This window comes from Dryobates pubescens, chromosome 2, assembly GCF_014839835.1.
Source record: "Dryobates pubescens isolate bDryPub1 chromosome 2, bDryPub1.pri, whole genome shotgun sequence".
Classification (NCBI taxonomy): domain Eukaryota; kingdom Metazoa; phylum Chordata; class Aves; order Piciformes; family Picidae; genus Dryobates; species Dryobates pubescens.
The window spans coordinates 38,304,989-38,327,613 of record NC_071613.1 but is presented as its reverse complement, the minus strand read 5'-3'; the positions used below and the strand labels follow the sequence as shown (position 1 = coordinate 38,327,613).

The 22,625-nt window shown below is 60.6% G+C and overlaps 3 protein-coding genes across 7 annotated transcripts in view; 2 read left to right on the top strand and 1 right to left on the bottom strand.

Annotated features, from left to right (window-relative positions):
* SPEG (striated muscle enriched protein kinase) overlaps positions 1-9,195 on the top strand; it is a 40,040-nt gene extending 30,845 nt beyond the window's left edge. For all 3 annotated transcript variants that reach the window (XM_054175378.1, XM_054175395.1, XM_054175387.1), the window contains 18 exons: positions 48-125; positions 279-451; positions 556-582; positions 824-976; positions 1,199-1,241; positions 1,338-1,406; positions 1,539-3,717; positions 3,837-3,989; positions 4,062-4,178; positions 4,267-4,434; positions 4,721-4,843; positions 5,032-5,196; positions 5,364-6,033; positions 6,119-6,358; positions 6,431-6,654; positions 7,057-7,132; positions 7,387-7,536; positions 7,821-9,195. In XM_054175378.1, coding sequence (XP_054031353.1) covers positions 48-125; positions 279-451; positions 556-582; positions 824-976; positions 1,199-1,241; positions 1,338-1,406; positions 1,539-3,717; positions 3,837-3,989; positions 4,062-4,178; positions 4,267-4,434; positions 4,721-4,843; positions 5,032-5,196; positions 5,364-6,033; positions 6,119-6,358; positions 6,431-6,654; positions 7,057-7,132; positions 7,387-7,536; positions 7,821-8,028 — 5,016 coding nt within the window. In that variant the 3' untranslated portion in view covers positions 8,029-9,195. The remainder of the gene's footprint in view (positions 1-47; positions 126-278; positions 452-555; positions 583-823; positions 977-1,198; positions 1,242-1,337; positions 1,407-1,538; positions 3,718-3,836; positions 3,990-4,061; positions 4,179-4,266; positions 4,435-4,720; positions 4,844-5,031; positions 5,197-5,363; positions 6,034-6,118; positions 6,359-6,430; positions 6,655-7,056; positions 7,133-7,386; positions 7,537-7,820) is intronic.
* Positions 9,196-9,926: 731 nt separating this feature from the next.
* On the top strand, positions 9,927-14,672 carry GMPPA (GDP-mannose pyrophosphorylase A). Of its 3 annotated transcripts, none has more exons than XM_054175353.1 (13): positions 9,927-10,058; positions 10,132-10,229; positions 10,310-10,413; positions 10,776-10,968; positions 11,125-11,184; positions 11,334-11,464; positions 11,597-11,611; positions 12,196-12,330; positions 12,494-12,591; positions 12,725-12,771; positions 12,867-12,959; positions 13,051-13,219; positions 13,300-14,672. In XM_054175353.1, exons 1-13 carry the CDS (start codon positions 10,016-10,018, stop codon positions 13,398-13,400), a joined length of 1,287 nt encoding a protein of 428 aa, XP_054031328.1. In that variant the 5' UTR covers positions 9,927-10,015; the 3' UTR covers positions 13,401-14,672. The 3 variants fall into 3 exon arrangements, with proteins under 3 accessions (XP_054031328.1, XP_054031334.1, XP_054031342.1); XM_054175367.1 differs by having other exon boundaries at positions 9,949-10,058; positions 10,161-10,229; XM_054175359.1 differs by lacking the exon at positions 11,597-11,611.
* A 707-nt stretch (positions 14,673-15,379) lies between these two features.
* Positions 15,380-20,171, bottom strand: LOC104309789 (rac GTPase-activating protein 1). Its single transcript, XM_054168605.1, is given in 15 exon segments — positions 15,380-15,557; positions 15,625-15,953; positions 16,028-16,160; positions 16,312-16,417; positions 16,494-16,695; positions 16,769-16,864; positions 17,039-17,200; positions 17,428-17,588; positions 17,875-17,995; positions 18,356-18,433; positions 19,025-19,078; positions 19,301-19,379; positions 19,507-19,643; positions 19,729-19,931; positions 20,037-20,171. Coding segments are annotated over 15 exon segments (1,998 nt in total). The 5' UTR covers positions 20,122-20,171; the 3' UTR covers positions 15,380-15,505.
* Positions 20,172-22,625: the final 2,454 nt, after the last annotated feature.

Sequence of the window (22,625 nt, the reverse complement as noted above, 5' to 3'; positions counted from 1 at the left end):
CTGATCCACACTCAGGGCACCCACCCTCCCCACTCTATCTCTTGCAGGTCCGGTCTTATATTCGGCAGGTCCTGGAGGGCATCTGCTACCTGCACCAGCACAAAGTCCTGCACCTGGACATTAAAGTGAGTGCAAGGCTCTCCAGTCCCTTCCTGCCCTGCCCAGGTTCCTGCCATGCTGGCTTCAAGGGGCTAGGGCCTACAAACGGGGCACATCCCTTCCCTGGGGGGAGCCCCTGCCTCGTGCCAAGCTCCCCTCTGCCCCACACTGTCTTGTAGCCAGAAAACCTCCTCATGGCGGATTCCAGCAGCGAGCAGGTCCGGATCTGTGACTTTGGCAACGCGCAGGAGCTGACACCTGATGAGCCACAGTACTGCAAGTATGGCACCCCTGAGTTTGTGGGTCCTGAGATCGTCAACCAGAGCCCCATCTCCAGTGTCACTGACATCTGGTAAGGGCAACCTGGGAGTGGATGGTGGGCTCCCTTTTACGGCAGGAGGAACTGGGCACCGCAGAGGCCAGTACGGTGCAGTAACTGTGCTCTCCTCTCTGCAGGCCTGTGGGGGTTATCACCTACCTCTGGTAAGTGTCTTGGTGGGCCCCCAGGGGAGGGACACCCTTCCTGCCCCCTTGCTGGTTGCAGTGCTGGGCTGCAGCCATACACATCACTCCTTTCAGACTCATCCTCCTCCCTGGCCACTTGAGCCTCTGCCCTCTCCAAGGCACTGGGGCTGAGGTTCAGGATCCCAGCCTCAGTCCCCCATACCTGCCACGCCATTCCCCATGTCCCAGTGGCCTGACGACAGTGTTCACTCCTTGGCAGCTTGACGGGGATCTCCCCCTTCGTGGGGGAGAATGACAAGACAACACTAATGAATATCCGCAACTACAACGTGGCTTTTGAGGAGAGGATGTTCCAGGGGCTCACGCGAGAAGCCAAGGGCTTTGTCATCAAAGTGCTGGTTAACGACAGGCTGTGAGTGCTTCATGGTCCCTGGCCCCTGCCTCTGGCATGATCATTGTGCTCAAAGGAGGGTGGGGACCCCTGTGCATCTTGGTCCCTGATGGCAGGCTGGCTGCATAGCCCTTCTAGGGTGCAGCACAGGCAGGCAAACCCTCCTGCCCTTTTCCGGGCTGGCCAAAGCCCCCCCAGGTGAGGCAGGTCAAGTGGTTCTCATCTAGTCATGTTGGTTCACAGGAGACCGACTGCAGAGCAGACCCTGGAGCATCCTTGGTTCAAGGTGAGCCTGGGCAGGGAGCCAATGCCCAGCAGCAGTGGGGGTCTCCCTGAGCCTGCAGCAGGCTCTGTGGGACACTGCTGTCCTTTTGCTCCACAGACGCTGGCCAAGGGAAAGATCATCAGCACTGACCATCTAAAGCTCTTCCTTTCCCGTCGGAAATGGCAGGTGAAGGCAGGAGCAGGGGAGGGAGGGGGCTAAGTAGGGCTGTGTCCTGGGCAGGATGGGATGATGTTCACTGGGCAAGATGATGCCATGCTGTCCACCTGGGCCTGATCCAGCCCTCTCCACTGGGTGTAGCGTTCGCAGATCAGCTACAAGTGCAACATGGTGCTGCGGCCCATCCCAGAGCTGCTAGAGGACACGTCCAACCACCTCTCCATTGCTGTGCCCCGGCACCTCAAGGAGTCACCGGCGCTGTCATCCTCCTCAGATTCAGATGACCTGGATGAGCTGCCTTTCATCCCCATGCCACACCAGGTGGAGTTCTCTGGCTCCCGCATGTCACTCAATGAGATCCCCACGGACGATGAGGCCATTGGGCCATTTGAGGGGTTACAGCTGGAAAGTGTTGCAGTGGGGGATGTATCCACCATGGAGTGGCAGAGCCAGGGCTCAGGGAAGCCTGTGGTAGCCCTAGGGAAGCGGGCCAGGGGCTCTGGGCTGCGGCAGCCGTGCACAGAGGCAGAGGCACCTGTCTCCTCTGACGAAGAAGCCCCTGAAACTCAAAAGCGGCCAGAGTACCCTCGCAAAGCTATGAGGAAGGGCTCTAGCCTGGAATCCCCAGGGAGTGCCCGGCGGGGAGAGCTGAAAAGAGGCAGTTCGGCTGACAATGCCCTGCTGGTCCATCAGCCTTCAGGGACTGATGAGGGGGCCGAGGTTGGCCGGGGCCCGTGCCGGGCCCTGGCCAAGGCAGCCTCCATGGAGCTGCCACGGCGGAAGGTGGTCTGGGGGGAGGATGATCATGCCCAACGCCTGGAGCTGATGCGCCAGCGGCTACTGCGGGGCAGCTCTGGGGACAGCAAGGTCAGTGGCCTGCGGGGTCCCCTCCTGGAGACCCTGGGGGTCAGCCCTGACAAGAAGGTCCCACGGCCAACCCGGTTGGAGCCGCGGGCATCGGCAGCACCACGGCTCGTGCGGGCAGCCTCCAGTGAGGCCACCTCTCCGCGCCTCCTCCCCACTGAGCGCCGGCTGCAGAAGAGCAGCTCCTTCAGCCATGGGGATGCCGAGCCTGTTGTCCGGCACCGCCGCTATGGCGCACCCCTGGAGATCCCAATGGGCCACCTGGAGGCCCAGCAGCTCAAGGAGTCCCCGTCGCTCTCAGCCCTCTCTGATGCCCGGCCCCCAGTGTCACCAGACACCCCTGGCTTACCAACACCCCCAGCAGCAGAGCTTGCCACGACCCAGGCCCCTGCTGCCAAGGCTGCCTTAGGGAGGAGGCTCACCTCTGAGGAGCGTGGCCAGCCAGCAGCTAATGTGGCTGCCACCACCACAGGAACTAAGTTCACATCCAGGAGGCAGGAGGAGAAGACACCCATCAAGGTGGCTGGAGCCAGTGGGGAAAGGGTTGCAAGGGTGGGAGCACTCACCCCACAACAGCCCCTCACCCCCAGCATCCAAGGTCCCCAAACTTCTTCCTATGCCAAGGTCATGCAAGCCTTGGGTGCTGTGCCAGGTGGGGAACCAACCACCGAGGAAATCCCCAAACCCTCACCAGCTACCTCCACTGAGCCACCTCCACCAGCACCGCCATTGAGGAAGGAGATGAAGCCCACTGGCTCCTCCAGTTCCCTGATCATCCAGGACATTGACTCAGAGGAGGTATTCGAGGCCAAGTTCAAGCGGGGCCGGGAGTCATCGCTCAGCCGAGGGCTGAAGCTCCTCACCCGCTCCCGCTCCGAGGACCGGCACCTGGCTGGGCCTCCAGCCCCTGATGAGGGCATCTACCGTCCCACGCCAGCTGGTGTGCCCCTGGAGTTGCACAGAGATCGACCCACTGGGCTGGCGGCCAAGTCCAAGTCGGTGCAGGATCTGCACGAGGTGGAGAAGGACAGGGGCTTCCTCCGGAGGATGTCTGTCCTCCTCAAGCGGACTCCACCTACTGAGAGAAAGAAGAGCAGGGGGGAGGATGGAGGTAGTGAGACCCCGTCTGGTGGGCGCCGCTTGTCCTGGAGCTTGTCCTTGGGCAGCTCCAAGGAGCGGAGGGACTCGGAGAGTCTCAAGTCAGAGCCGGGAGGTGTCGGGGAGAGGGAGTCGCCGGTGGTGGCCGTGCGGAGGAAGATCAGCAACACGGTAGAGAGGGTCTCGGCTCGGCTTCGCAGCCGGTCTGACGAGCAGCTGGAGGGCGAGGGGGCCCCAGAGCTCCGCCGAGCCATCTCTGAGGGGGAGAGCTTGCAGCCAGGGACCCACCCCGAACCTGCGCCGTCCTCAGAGTCCCTGCGCTCAGAGGGCAGCACTCGCTCCTCTGCCTCCGCCAAAGGTGAGTGATTGGACGGGTGTGTGTGTGTGTCTTGGCAGCACCCTATGGCCCAGCTGCCCTGGGCAAGGAGGGTACGGCTGCCGTGGCTTGGCCCTGCTCTCAACCCTGGCTGCTCACAGGTGGGGGTGACAGCCAGAAGCGGACCCGCTGGGAGCGCTGGGGGCTCTCGCGGAGCAAGAAGGAGAAGATGGCATCACAGCCCAGCATCCCCTCCAGCCTGCTGCGGGAAGAGGGACCTGCTGCTGGTCGGGCACACACACCCAGCGAGTCGGGTAGGTACAGCTCCATGATGGAATGGTGAATGCTGATTGCCACCCCAGCCTGAACCCCCCTTTGCTTTCCAGATTTCCCCCCCATTTTCCACATCAAGCTGAAGGACCAGGTGCTGCTGGAGGGTGAGGCGCTGACCCTCTGCTGCCTGCCTGCCGGCAGCCCAACCCCTAGGATTCTCTGGATGAAAGGTAGGTAGCACACTGCCTGTGCTACCTCAGTGGGCGGGCCCTGGGGCAAGTAACTGTTACCATCCCTCTTCTCTGCTCCCTGCTGCAGACAAGAAGTCCCTGCAGCCAGACAGTGCACTGAATGTCGTCTCCTGCAAGGATGGCCGGCAGATGCTCACCATCACCAAGGTCTCCAGGAAGGATGCGGGGCTCTACGAGTGTGCAGCTGCCAACATCCTGGGCACAGCCATAAGCTCCTGCACGCTGGCTGTGGCACGTAAGGAGGCAGGGAGGGGACCTCATGAGGCATAGGTGCAGCTTCATGTGGAAAGAGCATGTGCCAGTCACAAATCCCAGGGCTGGGGACTGGTCGTTGCATGTCACTTGATCTCTGAGCTCCACTCTTCACATCTGCAAGAGACTGGAACTTTTGAGTGGGACAGGCTGATTTTGCTAGGCACTTTCAGCATCTCTGAGCCTACGTGTCGTGCTGCTCTCGTACTTCAGCAACTCAGCCCTGCCCCTGGCTGGGCACACAGCCCACCCTGCCTGTCCCCTTGCAGGGCTCCCTGGGCGGCCGGGCACCCCAGAGATCCCCCAGAAGTACAAGAACACGGTGTTGGTGCTGTGGAAGCCTGCAGAGAGCAAAGCCCCGTGCACCTACACGCTGGAACGCAGGCTGGATGGTATGTGGGGCTGCTTCCCATCCCCCAGGAAGAGCAGCCAGAAAGTTGGGCTCAGGGACACCAAGCCAAGAAAAAAGTGCCTGAAGTCCTTGCTGTCCCCAGGGGTTTGTTGGGGTCCTGAGTCAGGGGTGGGGGACAGGGTGCTGCCACTGGCCTGCCCTCACCTTATCTTACCCCCATGCTGACAGGGGAGCACGAGTGGAAGATCGTCAGCACCGGCATCACTGACTGCTACTTCAATGTGACGGAGCTGCCCCCTGGGAGTGCTGCCAAGTTTCGAGTGGCTTGTGTCAACAAGGCTGGGCAGGGGCCCTACAGCACCCCCTCAGGGAAGGTGCACCTCGAGGCAGCAGGTGAGTGAGCCCTGTCCTGCAGGGTGTGGGGCATCTATCTGGGATGCTCTTGGGGTCCTTGAGTCCTGGGGGATCTTCCCCTCAGGGCTTTGGGGAAGAGGGTGTCACGTGCACCCTTCTCCTGGCTTACTCCCACCCCAGCTTGTACCTCCCTTTGCTCCCTGCAGATGCCCGAGCTGCCCCAGCCAAGGACAGTGCTGTCCTGGTCCCTGAGAAGGTGGCTTCCAGCCGGTCAACCCAAACACCCATGGGGCAGCTGGAGCCGCCAGTCACAGTCGCCCCTCCCATCACACCACCCCGCAAGCACAAGGGAGGACAGAAGGCAGATGGGGTAGCACAGGTGGATGTTCCCTCAGGGGTTCTCCAGCCTCCTGCACCCCCAGAAGGATCAGAGCGGCCGGACCCTGAACTCCCACCCAACATCACTGTCTGTGTGCCCCCTGAACTGATGTTCACCCCACCTCGGACTGCTGCCTCACCCCACACAGACACCCCCCCCCGGGGCTCTCCTGCGCTCCCAACGGACACATCATCCCCACCCCAGGCTCCGTCTCCTTCCAAGTTGTCCCCCAGTTCCCCACCTTTGGCCACCCCCAGTTCAGCCCCCGTGCCGCCTCTTGCCACCAACACCACACCTGCAAGGAAGATGCCCCCCTACATGGTCACTTCCTTCGTCTCCATGCCCCCTGCACTGCCCCCTGCGCAGGAGTCACCTGCCACTGCCCCATCCTCCAAGGAGTCCCAAACTGAGAGTAGGGTCCCAGGAGCAAAGGACAGCATGGTGCTGCAGCAAGGTGTCCCCCAGAAGCCATACACCTTCCTGGATGAGAAGGCAAGGTGAGTTGCAGTGGGACAGGATGCTCTGCCAGGGTTGTTCTGCAGCACCCACACCGTGGATGCTGAACACCATCCTGTGCCGCAGGGGCCGTTTTGGGGTGATCCGGCTGTGCAAAGAGAATGCCACTGGGAAGCACTTCATGGCCAAGATTGTGCCTTATGAGGCAGAGCGGAAGCAGAGTGTGCTGCAGGAGTATGAGATCCTCAAGGCACTGCACCATGAGCGCATCATGGCCCTGCATGAGGCATACATCACTCCCCGCTACCTGGTGCTCATCTGCGAGAACTGCGCTGGCAAGGAGATCCTCTACAGCATTGTAGACAGGTAAGGGCAGGTGTGGGGCTGCCAGGGACAGCTGCCAGCACAGGGCTGCCCACTGATGCCACTTGCCCCCAGGTTTCGCTACTCAGAGGATGATGTGGTGAACTACGTGCTGCAGCTCCTGCAGGGCCTCGAATACTTGCATGGCCGCCGCATCGTACACCTCGATATCAAGCCAGACAACGTGCTCATCTCGGGCATGAATGCCCTCAAGATCATCGATTTTGGCAGTGCCCAGACCTATAACCCCCTTGTGCTGCGGCAGCTGGGGCGGCGTGTTGGCACCCTGGAGTACATGTGTGAGTGGGGCACCAGGGGTGCAGTGGCATGAGGATGGGGATGATGACGGGGACAGAGCTGGGGCATGCTCGTGCCCAGGGTGTGCATGTGTGCCTGTGTGCTGTGGGTGTTGAGAATGAGGAGGAACTGAGATGTTCTTCAGGATGCTGAGGGGTCTTTGGGGTGCTAGGTGTTTTTGTGAGGGTTTCTGTAGAGCTGCTGGACTTAGTGGGAGAGTTTGGGTAAATAGGGCAGTTGAGGTATCTTTGGAGGTGCTGGGCTCTGTCAGGGTAATAGCCAGGGAGGGTGTCAGGGAGGGGTGCTGGGGGGGTGCAGTGGGGGGGTAGCTGTAGTGGGTGCTGGGGATGCCGTGGGGGCTGGGCCACCCAGTGCATATAACAGACATTCTTCCCTGCCTGCAGCACCGGAGGTGGTGAAAGGGGATCCTGTGGGCTCCGCAGCAGATGTCTGGGGTGTTGGTGTCCTTACCTACATCATGTAAGAGAAGGGGCTGGGGGAAAAAGCACCCTGAGGTGTAATCAGCTTCACCCAGGGCTCAGTGCCATGGGGGACACCAGGGTGGTGGGAGGATAGGGGATGCTGTGGTCCTGCAGACCCTTCCCAGCTGGACATGGGGATCAAGACAACCTGGGCAGATGTGGCTGTCCCAAACCAGGCATGGGTGGGTAGGGGTTGCTGGGTGCCTTCCCACTGCTGCTTCCCAGCTTGTGCCACCCTCTCCACCCTGGCAGGCTCAGTGGGCGGTCACCCTTCTTTGAACTGGATCCCATTGAGACAGAGAACCGCATCCTAGCAGGGCGCTTTGATGCATTCAAGCTGTACCCCAACGTCTCCCAAAGTGCTGCCCTCTTCATCCGAAAGGTCCTTGCTGTCCACCCCTGGTAAGTACCCAACCCACCCGAGGAGGACACATGACTCTGGACTGTGCCTGCAATTAGGGCAGAAGGACAGCTACCTGTCCCTGGGGCCCTTCCATACACCAGTGGGATCCCAGGTGCTCCTGTAGAGGACTGGAATCTTATCTGTCCAGAGCTTTGGGTTCTGTCCTTGCTCTTGGAAAGGGCTGGGATGCCCTGGATCTTGCAGAGCAGGGTGGCTGGGTTTGGGGGGGTGCAGCAGTGGTGGGCACCTTGCAGCCTTTGACGTGGAGCTGCCCCTGCCCCAGGAGTCGCCCTACAGTGAAGGACTGCTTTGCCAACGCCTGGCTTCAGGATGCCTACCTGATGAAGCTGCGCCGCCAGACTCTGACATTCACCACCAATCGCCTCAAGGAGTTCCTGGTTGACCACCAGCGGCGCCGCGGCGAGGCTGTCACCAAGCACAAGGTCTTACTCCGCTCTTACCAGGGCGGCCAGCCACCGGGGCCACAGTAGCCGGTGCCACGGCTGTGAAGGGCCAAGGAGCCAGAGGAACATTCCAGGGGCCGTGGGATGGGGCGGCCAAGGAGTAGCTAAGATGAACCCATGGACCTCACGTGCCTCCGCCAGGGATGCTAGTGGCTGACGTTATTTTGGCAGTTCCAACAGAGAGGCAAGGTGCTGCCCCAGCTGGCCCCACAGCAGGGTCCGGCAGCGGGCGAGCAGGAAGAAGCTTTGCTATGGAGGGAAAGAGAATGTGGCAGAGGGTCAGGAGAAGGATGGGATGGAGACATAGTGACAGGGGGAACAAGGAAAGCTCCAGGTGGGAGTGGGAGAGACACCAGCACACTGGCCAGCCCTGGCCACAAGGATTCCATCAGTCGTGTGCCTTATGCTGCATCCTGCAGCTGCCCCCGGCCACGATGCGGGGGTCCCTGTGCTCCCTCCAGCTTGCATGCCGGTGCCCGAGGACTAAGACTGTTCCAGCAGTTCCTGCAGAGAGGGCCCCACTTACAGTCCCCCAATGGTCTCTGGCCAGCCAGCACAGCCCTGGTCCTCATGGCTGGGAGCAAGGACCACCACTCACCACCAACACCTTCTGCTCCCTCCCAGCCCTGGTCCTGGCAAGCAGGTTTGTGGCTCCAGGATCGATGCCAGTGCCTTGCTGGGGGCTGTTGGCTGCGTCCCATGCTGGGGCGGGGGACTGGCTGGCACCCCTTCTTTGCAGGGGGGCACCCACGTGCCACGCACACCTCCTGCACCTGCTCAGGCTCATGCTGCTCGTGCTCTGCCTGTCCGGCTCTGGCCCTCACCCTGCACCCTGCTGCCAGCCCACCTACCTGTCCTCAGGTACCCACACACAAGCCTCTGTGTTACCTCCCATCGGATTCCCTGGTCCTGCTTTGCCAAGCCCCACAGCCCCTCCTTATCCCCTCTCCTCTGGCAGCAAGGTGCCAGTGTGGCTGGGTGACCAGGGCAGGGGTCTGGGGTGGGAGTTGGGCAACTGCCTTCCAAACGCTGCTGTAGCAATAGGGCTTTATTTATTGGCTTTGGGGAGAAGGTGTCTGCCTGTCCTCATCCCCGCCCCGTCCCTGTCCCCTCCTCTCTGCCGAGCTCCGGAGTTACCAATGTCCCTGTGGTTTGGAGCAAGCAATGCGCCAGAGCAGCAATAAAGAACCTGAGCAGCAGGTCCCGTCTCTGTGCCTCGCTGGGAGGGGATGGGGAGGTGGGTAGAGCAGCCCCTGGTTGCCACCGAGGGCTGGGCACCATGGAAGGGTCCTGTCCCAAAATCCAGAGACCCAACGCCGGGAAGGTTTCTAGATGGCGCTGGGCTAGGAAGGGTGTCGGAAACCTGGGGCAAGAGCCAGGAAAGCCGCGGAGAGGCACAGGGAGGGCTGGCTCACGGGGTGCTAGCATCACGGGCTGCTGGCATCACGCAGCGGGAACACCGGTCGCTGGAGGGCCAGGCGGCAGCAGCAGAGCCCGCGGGGCCCTGCACCCTTAGCTCTACGCCCACCGTCCGCACGAGGCCCCGCCGCCCGCGCGCACGCCCATGCTCGTCGGCGCGGGCCCAGGTGCCGGTGCCCGCGGACCGCTGCAGTCTTGAGCCGCGCGCACGCGGCGGGGCCGCGCACACGGCGGGCCGCGCACACGGCGGGCCGCGCACACGGCGGGGCCGCGCACACGGCGGGGCCGCGCACACGGCGGGCCGCGTGGGCCGCGCGGTCTCCTGCCTGCGCTCCCGCGCGCACTCAGACTCGCACGCGCCGCTGCCTCCCATTCCTTTCCTGCGCCCCCCCCAGTTCTTGCACGGGCGCGCGGTCACGCGCAGGCGCGCTACCTCGTCTCCCGCCGCTGCCGCGCACCCTGGCGGTCGTGGGCGCCGCCCGGATGACGCGATTGAGCCCTGCGCGGTGACGTGGCGCAGCTACGCGTGCGGAAGTGGCGGGGGAGCCGGGGCTGGCGGTGCCGGGGCTGACGGGGCAGGCAGAGGGAAGCCGCGATGCCGCTGAAGGCGGTGATCCTCATCGGGGGCCCGCAGAAGGGTAAGTGCGCCGGGCCCGCAGGGCGCCCCGCTGGCGCCGGGCCACGTCCACCCAGTTCTGCTCCGCTCCACAGGGACCCGCTTCCGACCGTTGTCCTTCGAGGTGCCCAAGCCGCTCTTCCCCGTGGCCGGGGTGCCAATGGTGCAGCACCACATCGAGGCCTGTGCCAAGGTACGAGGCGGGCCGAGAGGCCAGGGCCGGGGCAGGGAGCCAGGGCCGTGCTCCTCACTCAGCCCCGCCTCTGTCCCAAGGTACCTGGCATGAAGGAGATCCTGCTGATGGGCTTCTACCAGCCCCACGAGGCCCTCAGTCGCTTCTTGGTGTCAGCGCAGCAGGAGTTCAAGATCCCCATCAGGTGGGCAGGAGCACCCAAGGGCACAGCCTCACTCAGCCCCTCACCCTCCTCCCGTAGGCTGGCAGCCCCCAGCCCCTACCAGGCAATGGCTGGATGGGCCCTGTTCCACCACAACTGCCATCTCACATTAGTTCTGCCAACTTTCCCTTGCCCTGGCTGGTTCCTGCTCCAAAGATGCCTCTCCAGACCCCTTCAAGCTGTCATGGCCTCCTTTCCCTGTGCCAATGTCCACATGAGCCTTATTGCTGCACAGTGGGAGTGTAGCTCTTCAGCCTTTGGCAGCCCTTCCCTGCTCCACTGCTAGTGGGTGTCACCAGAACCTCACTTCCCTAAGTCCTCACTTTCCCCTGCTTGGCTCACAGGTATCTCCAGGAGTATGCAGCACTGGGCACAGGTGGTGGCATCTATCACTTCCGTGACCAGATCCTCTCAGGTGGTGCTGAGGCCTTCTTTGTCCTCAACGCAGACGTGTGCTCAGAGTTCCCCTTGCAGGAGATGCTGGAGTTCCGGCAGCAGCACGGGGACGCGCACAGCTTTGTCATTCTGGGTACCACAGTGAGTGGCAGTGCTGGAGAGCAGCAGTGCTTTGCTGTGGGCTTGTCAAGAAGCCAATGGCTCCTATGGTGGGTGGGTCCTTGGGTGCAAGCTCTGGGTCTCATCGGCTTTGCACGCTTGCTGCTCCACTATTGCTAATACATCCTCGCTCTGCAGGCCAACAGGACACAGGCGCTGAATTATGGCTGTATCGTGGCAAATGCAAACACCCAGGAGGTACTGGAGGGCCTCAGGGAGCCAGGCACAGCATGGGCAGCACCGACTCTGCCACTGGCATGGGTGCACATTCCCAGCGTGCCTCAGGGGGTGTGATGCCAGGCATGGGGCCTGTGCCCTGGGACTCATCTGTCTTCCCTTACTTCCAGGTCCAGCACTATGTGGAGAAGCCCAGCACGTTTGTTAGTGAGATCATTAACTGTGGCGTTTACCTGTTCACACCTGCCATCTTCCAACACATTGGTGAGGTCTTCCAGAGGAACCAGCAGGAGCTAGTACTGTGAGTGCCTTCTCTCTGCCCCCACTCCATCCCACCCCACTGCTTCCCAGGGCTGCAGCAGCACGCTCATCCTCCATTCTTTCTCTGTCTTTTCCTCTGCCATCACTCACTTGTTTCCTGGTCCCACACCAGCTGTCCTTACCTTGGGTAAGTCTCCCTCTGTGCCTACACTGGCTGCTCTCTGGGCTGGATTTGCCCTAGGGGTAACGCATGCTTTCCTCCCTGTTCTAGGCTGCTTTGCAGGGCTGCTTTTTCCTCTGCTTGCCTCCTGGGCAGCTTGAGACTCTCCCTCTCTCTTCCTCTTGTCCCGTCCCATCCCATCCTCATACAGCTCCAGACAAGGGGCTGAGCAAGCCTTTCACCTGGGAATGCTCTGCTTCTCCAGCACTTTGCATCAGCCAGTCTGTCATGTGACATCTCTGCCACCACTCAAGCAAAAATCCAGCTGTGCAGGGCTCTGGAGCAGGACTACAATCTGTCACTCGTATACCTACCAGCATTGGATGGGGCTCTTGCACCATCAGCTTCTGCCACAGAGCTTATTTCAGCTGGCAGAATCCCCTTCCCCTGCTGCTTTGGGGCTCAGTGGGGCTGGGGCTGACCCCACTTTAGGAAAGAAGGGTGTGGCTGGGTAGAAATTTAGGATCACTATATCCTCTGGCTTTGGGGAGGGTCTCTCCTGGCTGGGGCTGTGATTGAGGTGGGTGTCTTAACGGGGCTCTTGCTTGCAGAGAGGAGAGCTCTAATGGCTGGCAGCGTGCAGAAGCGATCCGGCTAGAGCAGGACGTTTTCACAGCCCTGGCTGGGAGTGGCAAACTCTACGTCTACAAAACTGATGGCTTCTGGAGCCAGATCAAGTCAGCTGGGTGAGGGCTGGGTCTAAAGTTGGCACATCAAGTAACCCAGGAATGGGAGAGGAGAGCTCCCAGGCAGGGCCCTGGGGAGGGGTGTAGGGAGGTGCTGAATTCAGATCCTTCTCTGCTCTGGTAGTGCCAGAGAGGCAATAACTGCCTTATGCTCACCCTGCAGCTCTGCTATCTACGCCAGTCGCCTTTACTTGAACCAGTACAGCAAAAGCCACCCAGAGAGGCTGGCCCAGAACAAACCTGGAGGACCTATCATCCGAGGTACCTCTCTGACACCCTACTGCTGCCTTGAGGGCTGCCTAGGGAGATAGTGGACAAAGGAGCAGGACCTCTACTGCTTGGGGAGGCAGCTTGCAGAACCTGCCTCCCCTGATACCGCTGCTTTACATTATAGGCAATGTGTACATCCACCCAACAGCCTCCATTGACAGCACTGCAGTGGTAAGCACAGACCTGGGGTGTTCTGCAGCAGGGAGATGCTCAGTTGTGATGAGCATCCTTGTGCTCAACCTCATGGCCTCTCTCTGTCCTTCTAGCTGGGCCCCAACGTCTCAATTGGGGAGGGGGTGACAGTTGGAGCTGGTGTGCGTGTGCGAGAGTCCATTGTCCTGCATGGTGCCTCACTCCACGTAAGAAGGGTTTGCCTGAGGGCAGAGGTGTCAGCCCCCACCCCTTGAAGGGAGGCAGCAGAATCCTTCATCCCCCTCTACTTTGCCACAGGATCACACCTGTGTCCTCAATACCATTGTGGGCTGGGACAGCACCATTGGGCGCTGGGCTCGAGTTGAAGGAACACCCAGCGACCCCAACCCCAACGATCCCTATGCCAAGATTGACAGCGAGACCCTCTTCCGAGACGGGCGCCTCACACCTTCCATCACCATCCTGGGTATGTCCCATCCACCCCAGCCCTGTGCAGTGAGGCAGAGTCCCTGCCCTCCTGCTCACCCTCTCGTGCTCTTCCCACAGGCTGCAGTGTCACTATCCCTGCTGAGGTTGTTATTCTCAACTCCATTGTCCTTCCTCACAAGGAGCTGAGCCGCAGCTACAAAAACCAGATTATTCTCTGAGTCAGCAGCTCACTGGGTTGGGGGGGGGGGGGGGAAACAGCACCAACCCCACCCACTTCCTGCTGTGCTGTACAGCCAGAGACTGGGCTGAGGCTTCAGCACCTGGGAGGTTCCCAGCATCCCAGAGGGGTAGGTGCAGGCCAGGAACCCTACAAGTGCCTGACTCCTACTCCTGACAGACATTAAAGCTGGTAAGCATCAGCCTCCTGTGCTGCCTCTCTTGCAGCCCAGGGACCAGCCCTGGGGCAAGGTGAAAGCATGTAAACCTGACAGCAGGAACCCTAGGCAGAAGCTGTTGAGGAAACACTTGCTGCCTGCAACATCTTGGTTCCAGATTTGCACTTGTCTCCACCAAAGGGCACTACCAGCATCACCTTGCGACCCCTCAACAGGTTGTTCTGTCTGCAACTCCCTGAAAGGCTTTGGCCCATCTCAGAGGCCAAGGAACTTCAAATATGCCCATCCTGCAGAGGCAGCTCAGCTTGCAGTAGCCAGCTGAGGATCCCAGTTTCATCACTGTGATTACAACAGCTTGAGCTGGGCTCCTGCCTGCTGCTGGGGAAACAGCACAGCACGAGGCTGTCCTAAGGCCACTGGCACACAAGTGGAGAGGCAGACTGCTGGCCCTGGACAAAGCTGCAAAAGCACCCCTTGCCCCAGCTGCACCCCTGTCCCACCAAGGCCTCAAAATCAGTTGGGAGAGCTCTAAGCCCTACCAAGCCTGCTGCTATTATTCCAAGACCTGCCTAGGTTGCCTAGGCAGGGCTCAGGGTGGCAGCAGCAGGCTCCTGCCCCTCTGGGCCCAACCACCTTTTCCACACCCTCATGGATATAGATTGGAGTAGGGAGGGCATGGGGAGCCTCACTGCATGTTGCCTCTTGCACCAGCCACAGCACACCAGAGCACTCGACTTCTGTGCAGGTGGCAGGTATCTCCCACCTCAGTCTTAATATGTGATTTTAGTGAAGGCAGCTCCCTGCTGCTGCTGGCACAGTCTGTGGCAGCCAACAGTGCCCTTTACCTGCTTATCTCCCTATCTTCACCTCTGGTTTTAGGGCTCTGTGCTAAAGCTCTGCACTCCACCAAGGACCCCATCATGCTTCTCACCAAGGCACCATGTTAGGGATTCTTTATTCATCTGCTACCACCCCAGCTTGATGGATTTGCAGTAAATCCTTGCTCCTAGCCCTGTGCCTTTATGCGTCAGTTCTCCTGTGGTCCTGGGTGGGGAGTAGCTGTTCCGTGGCTTTAAGCACATTAAAAACTACTTGAGTTTTGCTTCTGCCTTGGATGTGCTAATTTCCTTGCCCTCTGGTGAAGGCTCCAGCACTGGGGGAAACTGTGCCAAAATACTTGCTTTCAGGATTGTACATGAATTTTCTCTTGTGTCCTATTTATGGCTTTTAGTATGGACAAAGGTTTCTCAGCTGCTGGACATGCCTCCAGAGCATTTTTCAGCCCTGTTGTGTAATACCTTTGCCCTAAGGTCTCCTTCTAGTGACTGTTCCCTGTGCGGTCATCTAGGGGACGTGCCTTTTCTGGGCCCTTGCTCCACTACAGCCTCATCCAGCTTCCCTCTCGTGGTGGGACAGAGCTATGCATCCCAGCCCTGCTTGGGTTTTGCTGCTTCAGTCCTGGAGCTGGAGGAGGGGAAAGAGTTAAAGGGGCCTCCACTGAGGTGCCTGGAAGTCTGGAAACGCTTTAAAGTTGTTCTGCAGCATCTCCGATTACTTGAGGCCAACGTTGGGCTGAAAGAGGGGCCCCCTACATCCTGGGATGCAGGGCAGACAAAGGCTTTAGCTAGCCCATCCCTGCCCAGCAAAAGAGGTTTGGGGAGCACTGCTTACCCATGCTGTCAGTACAGTTCATCTGCTGCCCAGCCAGGCTGCCTCATGCCAGAGAGCCCCAAACCCTGGCACCTAGCAGCAGCATGGAGGGACAGACGGCAGCCACAGTCAGGCTTATTTTGCTGCAAACATTTAATACAAACCAGGCCCCAAGTACAGCTCGGGGGCACTGTCCAGGGAAGTGAAGCAGAGCTTGGAGCTCAGCACCACGAGCAGGCTTTGCTTCTCCAGTGCACCCTGGGAGCCACTACTGTAGGCTACACCAGAGAAGGGAAGAACTGACCCACTTTCTTCAGGACTGGCCCCTGCCTGTGTGGGGAGAGGTGGGTCAGGGGTGCAAAGTGAGCTCCCTCTGCCCACCCCTCATCATACTTACCGGGGATGGGGAGTCCTGTCCGTGTGGCTCTGCAGGGTGCTGGGGAGACAGCAGAAGCCAATTGAACTCAGCTGGCCTGATTTGGGCTCTGGGGAGGCGACAGGGTGGAAGAATAGCTCTGCAGGACAAAGGAGGGGTGACTCTTGCTGTACCCCCACCCAGTCCTGGACACCCAGGACTCTTCAGCCACAGGACAAGGGAGGGGGCTGGGGATTCAGTGCCTCACTGTTTTCATGCCCCGGGGCAGCTGCTACTGGCACTAGGTTCTGCTCCATCTCCACAAAGCCTCTCCAGAAGTCAGGTGGCAGTGAGAGGAGTCGAGCCACCACCTGGGCAGAGAGGGATTGAGAATGGGGATGGTGTCAGCACCCAGACACACTCCACATCTCTGGGACCCCCTCACCTCGCACTGCCGTGGTGTGTCCTCCATGATTTCAAGTGGTGTGGGGTTGGCTGAGCTGTGTCCCACCAGTGTGGGACCAAACACACGGGACAGGTTGAGGATATCCATCTTGCAGTCGAGGCTGTTCGACACTCTGTGAGGTGGGATGGTGTGAGTATGCTGCTCCCACCAAGGGAACCCTCATCCTGGCTTCCCTGCTCCAAAGCCCAGAGCCTGGGTAAGGGGCAGAAAGTCAGGACATGGAGAGAGATGCACAGGAGCCTGTGCTGGGATGAACCACTCACCTGAGCAGGTGTAGCATGAGGAAGGCCAAAGTGTCCCTGTTGGCTGGAGGCAGCTTGCTCACAACCTGGCACAGGGCTGTGCTGCAGGCAGCATCATCTGGGATGTCTGCAGCAGCACAGGGGAAGAGTGTTAGTGGGTGAGCAACCCCTCCCTCCTTTTCCCACTTGGGACACCCACTCACCAGCAGCCTGCAGGAAGGCAGGGTGGAGACTGAAAGTGACCAGCGGCTCCTTGAGCCCCCGTAGAAAGTCCTTGAGCACACCACACACCACATGGATGTCATCCACGCTGCTGAGGGCAGGGAGCACACCCCCAGCCCGCAGCAGCCTCCGCTTCCACTCCCGCACCAGCTGCTCTGCACCTGGCACACGGTACAGCCCTGTCTGGGGCACAGGGAGAGAGGCTCAGTGCTGAGGGGGAGCACAGCCTCGCTGCCCCCACTGCCCTGGACCCTACCTCAGTCAAGCCTCGCTTCTCCACCTCGGTCACACACTGCACCACCAGCGGAGGCACAAGGGGTGGCGTATCGGGGGCGAAGTCAGCCAACACACCCTGGGGAAGACAAAGCTGACCCACTACTCTGTGCCTGCTGCCCAGCCCTGTGGCCAGGGCGAGCAGAGCCCCAGCATCCTGGGGCTGATAGTTCATCAGCATCCTGGGGCTGATAGTTCATCAGCCTCATGGGGACATGAAGCAGACACCAAGCACTGCTGTGCCTCAGCTCACCTCGTGGGGCCAGGCGCGGTCGGGAGGCTGCGGCACGCAGAGGCTGGGGCACTGCTCCCGGCACTTGAGGTGCACCAGCAGCTGACACTGGCGGCACTTGATGGCAGCCTTCCCGAAGCGGATGCGGGAGCCACAGACACCACACGGCTCAGGGCGGATCACCTGCAGAAAGGGAGCTGGGTCAGGACCTCCCCTTCTTACAGATACTCAGTACCACTCTTCCACCTCCTTCAAAACAGCCCCCTTCACCTACATCCATCCCTTCCACCACAGGCAGAGCTGGAAGGGGAGGAGGGAAGAGCGCGTTGTACCACCCCCACCCAATCCACTTCCCCTGCCTAGTCCTTTCTCCGTAGCAGCCAAAAGGAGGCAGAGGGGCTGGGACACACCGTTTTGGAGGTGAAGTGGTGCTGGCACGGAGGTAGCCCCTGTGGAGGGGAGGGGAAGGGGGCTGGCACTGGCTTCCCCACAGAGCCACCCTCGGTGTGGGTGTCCTGCCCCGGGGCATGGCAGCTCAGATCCTTGCTGGTGTCACATACTGTGGTCACCTCTGCAGACAAAAGGTAGTAGAGAGGATGCTGAAAGGCAAACCACCCCAGCTCCTGACTGGGACATGAGGAGGTTCCCACCTCCCAGGGAGTCCCTACAGCATTCCAGCTGCCCTGGGACAGTGGTATTTAGCATGTCCAGAGAACCACAGTACCCTCATGGTGGGGACAGGCATACCACAACCACCCCCCCCCCCCCCCCAGGATGCTTTTCCTCTCCTGTGACATCATCACACCAAGGCTGGTCCTGCACCACCCATGAGCACCCTCCCTAGCCCTTCCCATGACCTGCAGATATGGACACATGATGCCCTTGGCGAGAGCGACGTCGTGGCACCAGAGCAGTTGGCAGAAGGTTGCCAGCAGGGCCTGGAGCCTCAGCAGGAGGCAGCACAGAGGGGACACTTGCCTGCCAAGGTGAGGGATAGTGAGAACACGCCTGGTTGCAGCCCCACAATGCTCCAACACCTCTCCATGAGCTCTGCTCTGCCTGCACCCTGTGGCCATGGTCCTGCACATCCAGGGATGCTTCCACCATGGCTACAGGGGGGATAAAGCCTGCAGAGCACTGGTCCAGCACAGTCAAGGATACTGTCCCCATTAGAACTGGTATGATACAGGCTGAAGGGTAGAGGCACACACTGGGGATGGCTAAGTATCTCCAGATCCCACAGCACCCACAGAACCAGAGGTTGCCACATTGCCTTCTGGTACTGGGGAGGCCCACACATCCCCTTCCTGTTCAGGGAGCATGAGGGTCCCTACTCACAGTGTTGCAGGCTGCCACAGAAGAACGGTGACGCTTTGCTACCACCACAGGGCCAATCTGAGGGGCCAGGGACACACGCTGGGGAGAGAAAATGGGGTGAAGGGTAGGGAGGGACCCCCTGATCCCTCTGTCCCCCACTCCAGAGCATCCAAACTCAGTAGTCTCACCCTGACCCCTGGCATTATTGCCCCATACCAGGTACTGTAGGAACCCATGGAGACTTAGGCCCCCCACTTGGGTTGGAGCCAGCCCTGCACCTGAGGGAGGCCAGGCCAGGCCTGCAATGCAGAGATGTGCAGGATGTTCACACATGGGGATGAATTATTGAGGAGCCCAGCTGGGCCACAGTGGAGGGTAATGGAGTTTCTATTGATTGCAGGAGGTTTGCTGAGAGATGACGCTCCTCGCCCAGCATCAATAAATTAACCCCCCTGCCAGGCTCCTTGCAGCCTCCTGTGCTGGGATGGAGTATTTGGGTCACCCCCAACCCTGTGAGGCACAAGGAGAGAACCCCAGCCTGGGCTGCACACTGGGAACTGTGCAGCTAGAGTCCCACAGGCACAGTGCAGGAGAGCAAAGTAAACCCAGGAGGTCCTCACCCACAGAGATGCACAGACCCCCACCTCAGCCCCAGCCCCCAGGACTGTCACTTCCCAACAACTCTTGTACCTGCTTCTCCTGGGCTTTGCGCTTCAGGGTCCGCACTGACGTCCTATCAACATCCTGAAAGGCAGCACGGATGCTGGGAACTGGCAGGGCTACACAGGGCCAGGGGGCACCCTCTACATCCATGTTCTATCTCTGACAGAGATAGGACAGGGCAGCCCAGCACACCCCTAAACACAGCCATGCAAAAGGGCTGGCCCACTGCAGAGCGAGGTAAAACCACTCCCGCACTGCTAAGGAGACACCAAACCCTGGGACCTGGAGGAGGTCATTCCTTACCGTGTCATCCTCAGTGTGGTCATAACTGATGTCTGAATGGGACAGGAGGGACTGGCATGACTCATCCTCTGCAGATGATCTGCAGAGCAAGGTGGGGTTCAGCCCGGCCATGCCAACAACCCCCAGCCAGCACCTTCTCATAGACCTGCTCATAGAGCCTATGGCTTGCCTGAGGGGCTGGGGCAAGGGCTGCCAGCCCTGCTCACCTCCTGCCTGCTGTCAGGGTCACTCCGAGATGCCGGCCAGCCAGGGCACTGAGGACAGAGCACTGCTCCCTACTCAGCCCCCCGCTACCCCATGGCTCCTGCATTAGGGACTCAAAGACCAGCTGAAGTTTTCGCTCCTGCAAGTGAAAGGGGGTAATGGTGAGTAGGTAGGGGTCCTTCAGCCAGCCTGGCAGGGTACCCCTGCGGTCAGCTCCCCCAGACCTGCTTCTCCAGCTCAGCCTCTGCACGGTGACGCTTCTTCATCTCTACTTCCACCTGGTTGCGGGCGTGCTTCAGCTTCACCTCCAGCACCGCCCGCTCCGCCTCGACGCGGCTCAGCTGCTCGCGGGCCCGCTGAGCGTCCTGCTGCAGGTGGCAGCATCTCCGCCGCGTCGCCTCGAAGCTCTGCGCTACCTGGAGCAAGTCTGGGGGCAACACATGCCAGGGTGGGGGGCGCTGGTCACCAGCACCTCCTGGAAACAGAGCCGGCGATGCCAAGGTGCCCCAGGCCAGGCCCTGCGCTCACCCACCTTCCTCCACGCTGCCGCTGAGCTCCAGGAGCTGCAGCGTCCGCTCCAGCCGGGCCAAGAGCCGTTCGCAGCGCTGCCGCAGCATCCCGCCGCCCCAAGACGGGACGGCGCCGCCGCCGTAGCCAGGCAGCGTGATTCCCCTCTTCCCACTTCTCCCGCCTCACGCTCTCCCACGCACGCTCCCGGGACGGCGCAGACCCCGGAGATAGGGGGGCCTCCCTGCCGGCCTATGTGGGCCGGGGGCCGGGGTGGAGCCCGTCCCGGCTCCGCCTCCAGCCGCCACCGGGGCTCGACCCACCGCCTTGACGGCTCCCGATGTGGGGGAGTCCTCCTGGGAGTCTCGGGCGTGGGATGCTCAGGGGTTCAGGAATTCCGGGCAGGAATCCGGAGCAGTGCTGGGTGAGGGTCACCTTTGGGGGCAGAGTGCCCAGGCACCGGTCGCACCTGATGAGAGCACTTTAAGACAGTGAAGACGTAGTGGATGCGATGTGCTCTGGGGGTGCAGGAGTGGGAAGCGGGGAAAAGAGCAGCCAGTGTCCTTTGTGAGGTGTCCGCCGCCCGGCCTCGCATGCAGAGCGGCTGGGGCAGGAGGGGACCCTCAGCACCGGGCTCCCCTCCGGGGCCGTGTCCTGCAGATGGAGCCACCTCCCCGCCTTAAAGCCCGGCCGCTGTCCGGCGCTGCGGGGGTGCTGGGCCCCCTGGTTTCCCTACCCAGAGGCTCCCCGCCGCAGCCCCCATCCCCTTCTCTGCCACAGTCTCCAGCTCCTGGTGGCCCTGTGTTCCCGCGAGGGCTCCGGGTGGGGTTATGGGGGCCCCCGGTGAACAGCAGCTCCCCCTCTTCGGTGCTTGTCCCGACCTGCTGCGAATTCCGGTAATAGCAGCGGGGCTGGTGGCAAGGCTGGGCATGCAAGCCCCTGCACACACTCCCTTTCCCGGCTGCCTGGAGATGGGCTTCTGCACCTATTGGGCACAGGTTCCTCCCAGCACTCCGGTGCCTCTCGAGGGTGTCTGCAGGTCCAACAAGTTCCTATCCCAGTGCTGGTCCCACACAGGAGCCAAGCAGCGGCAAGTGAAGGGCAAGAGGAAGCACCCTGACGTCCAGGCTGCACGGACCCCACGGTTCACCTTATCAGGGTTCCTGCCGGGCTGTGTGGTGCTGAGGACACCAGCTGCGACACCGCCTGTTGGAGTTGTGCTTCCCTGGGCCCAAGGCAGGGGGGGTGCGATGGGCTGGCAGCACTCTGGCAGAGCTGAGCACTACGCTGTGCCAGCACATGGGGACCAGAGGGTGTTTCTCAGAGAATCTCCTTCCTCCCAAGGTTGAATATGAGTCAGGTTTTGGAGCGACTTTAATTACTGCCGGATCGATAGGCTCAGCACAGCCAAGCAAAATCCAATCACAACCCTGGGGGCTTGCCTGCTCAGCCCTCCCTGCCTGCTCAGCCCTCCCTGCCTGCATCTGTGGAGTGACACTTTCCCTGATTGTGGGTGCTTCCTAGCACCTGCCAGCTTGACACCCAGATCCAGGAGGTGGGGCCCCATCTTGCACATGGAGCTAGCCCCTACCCAGCTTGCTCAGCCCCAGTAGGGGATATGCATCCCCCAGGGCAGGGCAGCAGATGGAGATGCCCCAGGCTTGAAGGGTACAGTTAGAAAGGGCTTTCCCCACCCCACACACCTCGACCCCTTTCCCTCACCTGATGCCAGGGTGTCAGGTAGTGATAGGACTAGGGGGAATGGGGAAAAAAATAGAAACAGGTAGATTCAGATTGGATGTTAGGAAGAAATTCTTCACCATGAGGGTGGTGAGACACTGGAACAAGTTGCCCAGGGAGGTGGTGGAAGCCCCATCCCTGAGAGTTTTTAAGGCCAGGCTGGATGTGGCTCTGGGCAACCTGATCTAGTGTGAGGTGTCCCTGCCCATGGCAGAGGGGTTTGGAGCTAGGTGATCCTTGAGGTCCCTTCCAACCCTATCAATTCTATGATTCTATGACTCTGTGCCAGGAAGGAACAGGTCTGTGATCCCCACACCCACCCTGCACCTTGGGCACAAGGCCAGGATCCCCCAGGAGAACAGCAGCCTCAGCAGTGTGTAAGCAGCCCCTCTTTTACGTGCAAGGATGGGAGCAGGGCACTTGCCAGTCCCCCTGTGCTCCCCTCCCACCTCCTCCCCCCCTCCCAAGCCACCCTGACTTGGTCAGGAGCTGCATAAATAGCTGTTTGTGTCTGCGCTCGGCCCCTGTGTGGGAAATAATATTGGCTGATGGAACATAATGCCCTGCTTCACATGTTCAATTTTATCATTTTCCGAGGCAGGCAATCTTCGTTTAAAGCTGAATGGGCTGGGGAATGTTAATGAAGCGCTGGCGCTGCTCTGCACCGCGCTTTATCTCTCCGAGAATAATTTGGGTGAGCTCGGAAATAGAGTTCCCAGTCCCAATTCAAGCGGCGGCAGCGCCGTGTGCCGATAAAAGTGTAATTCCTGGCCAGCGAGTGGCCCTGAATACATGACAACTTAACTCTTGGGGCCCCGCTGGGGTGGTGCTGCCCGCAGATGCCTGCATGCCTGCACTGAGCCTGGCCGCCCTG

Coding starts and splice junctions, on each gene's coding strand:
- GMPPA (XM_054175353.1), top strand. CDS start 10,016: ATGCCGCTGAAGGCGGTGATCCTCATCGGGGGCCCGCAGAAGG. Junction 10,414..10,775: donor GAGTTCAAGATCCCCATCAG/GTGGGCAGGAGC, acceptor CTTGGCTCACAG/GTATCTCCAGGAGTATGCAG. Junction 12,592..12,724: donor TGGAGGACCTATCATCCGAG/GTACCTCTCTGA, acceptor TTTACATTATAG/GCAATGTGTACATCCACCCA.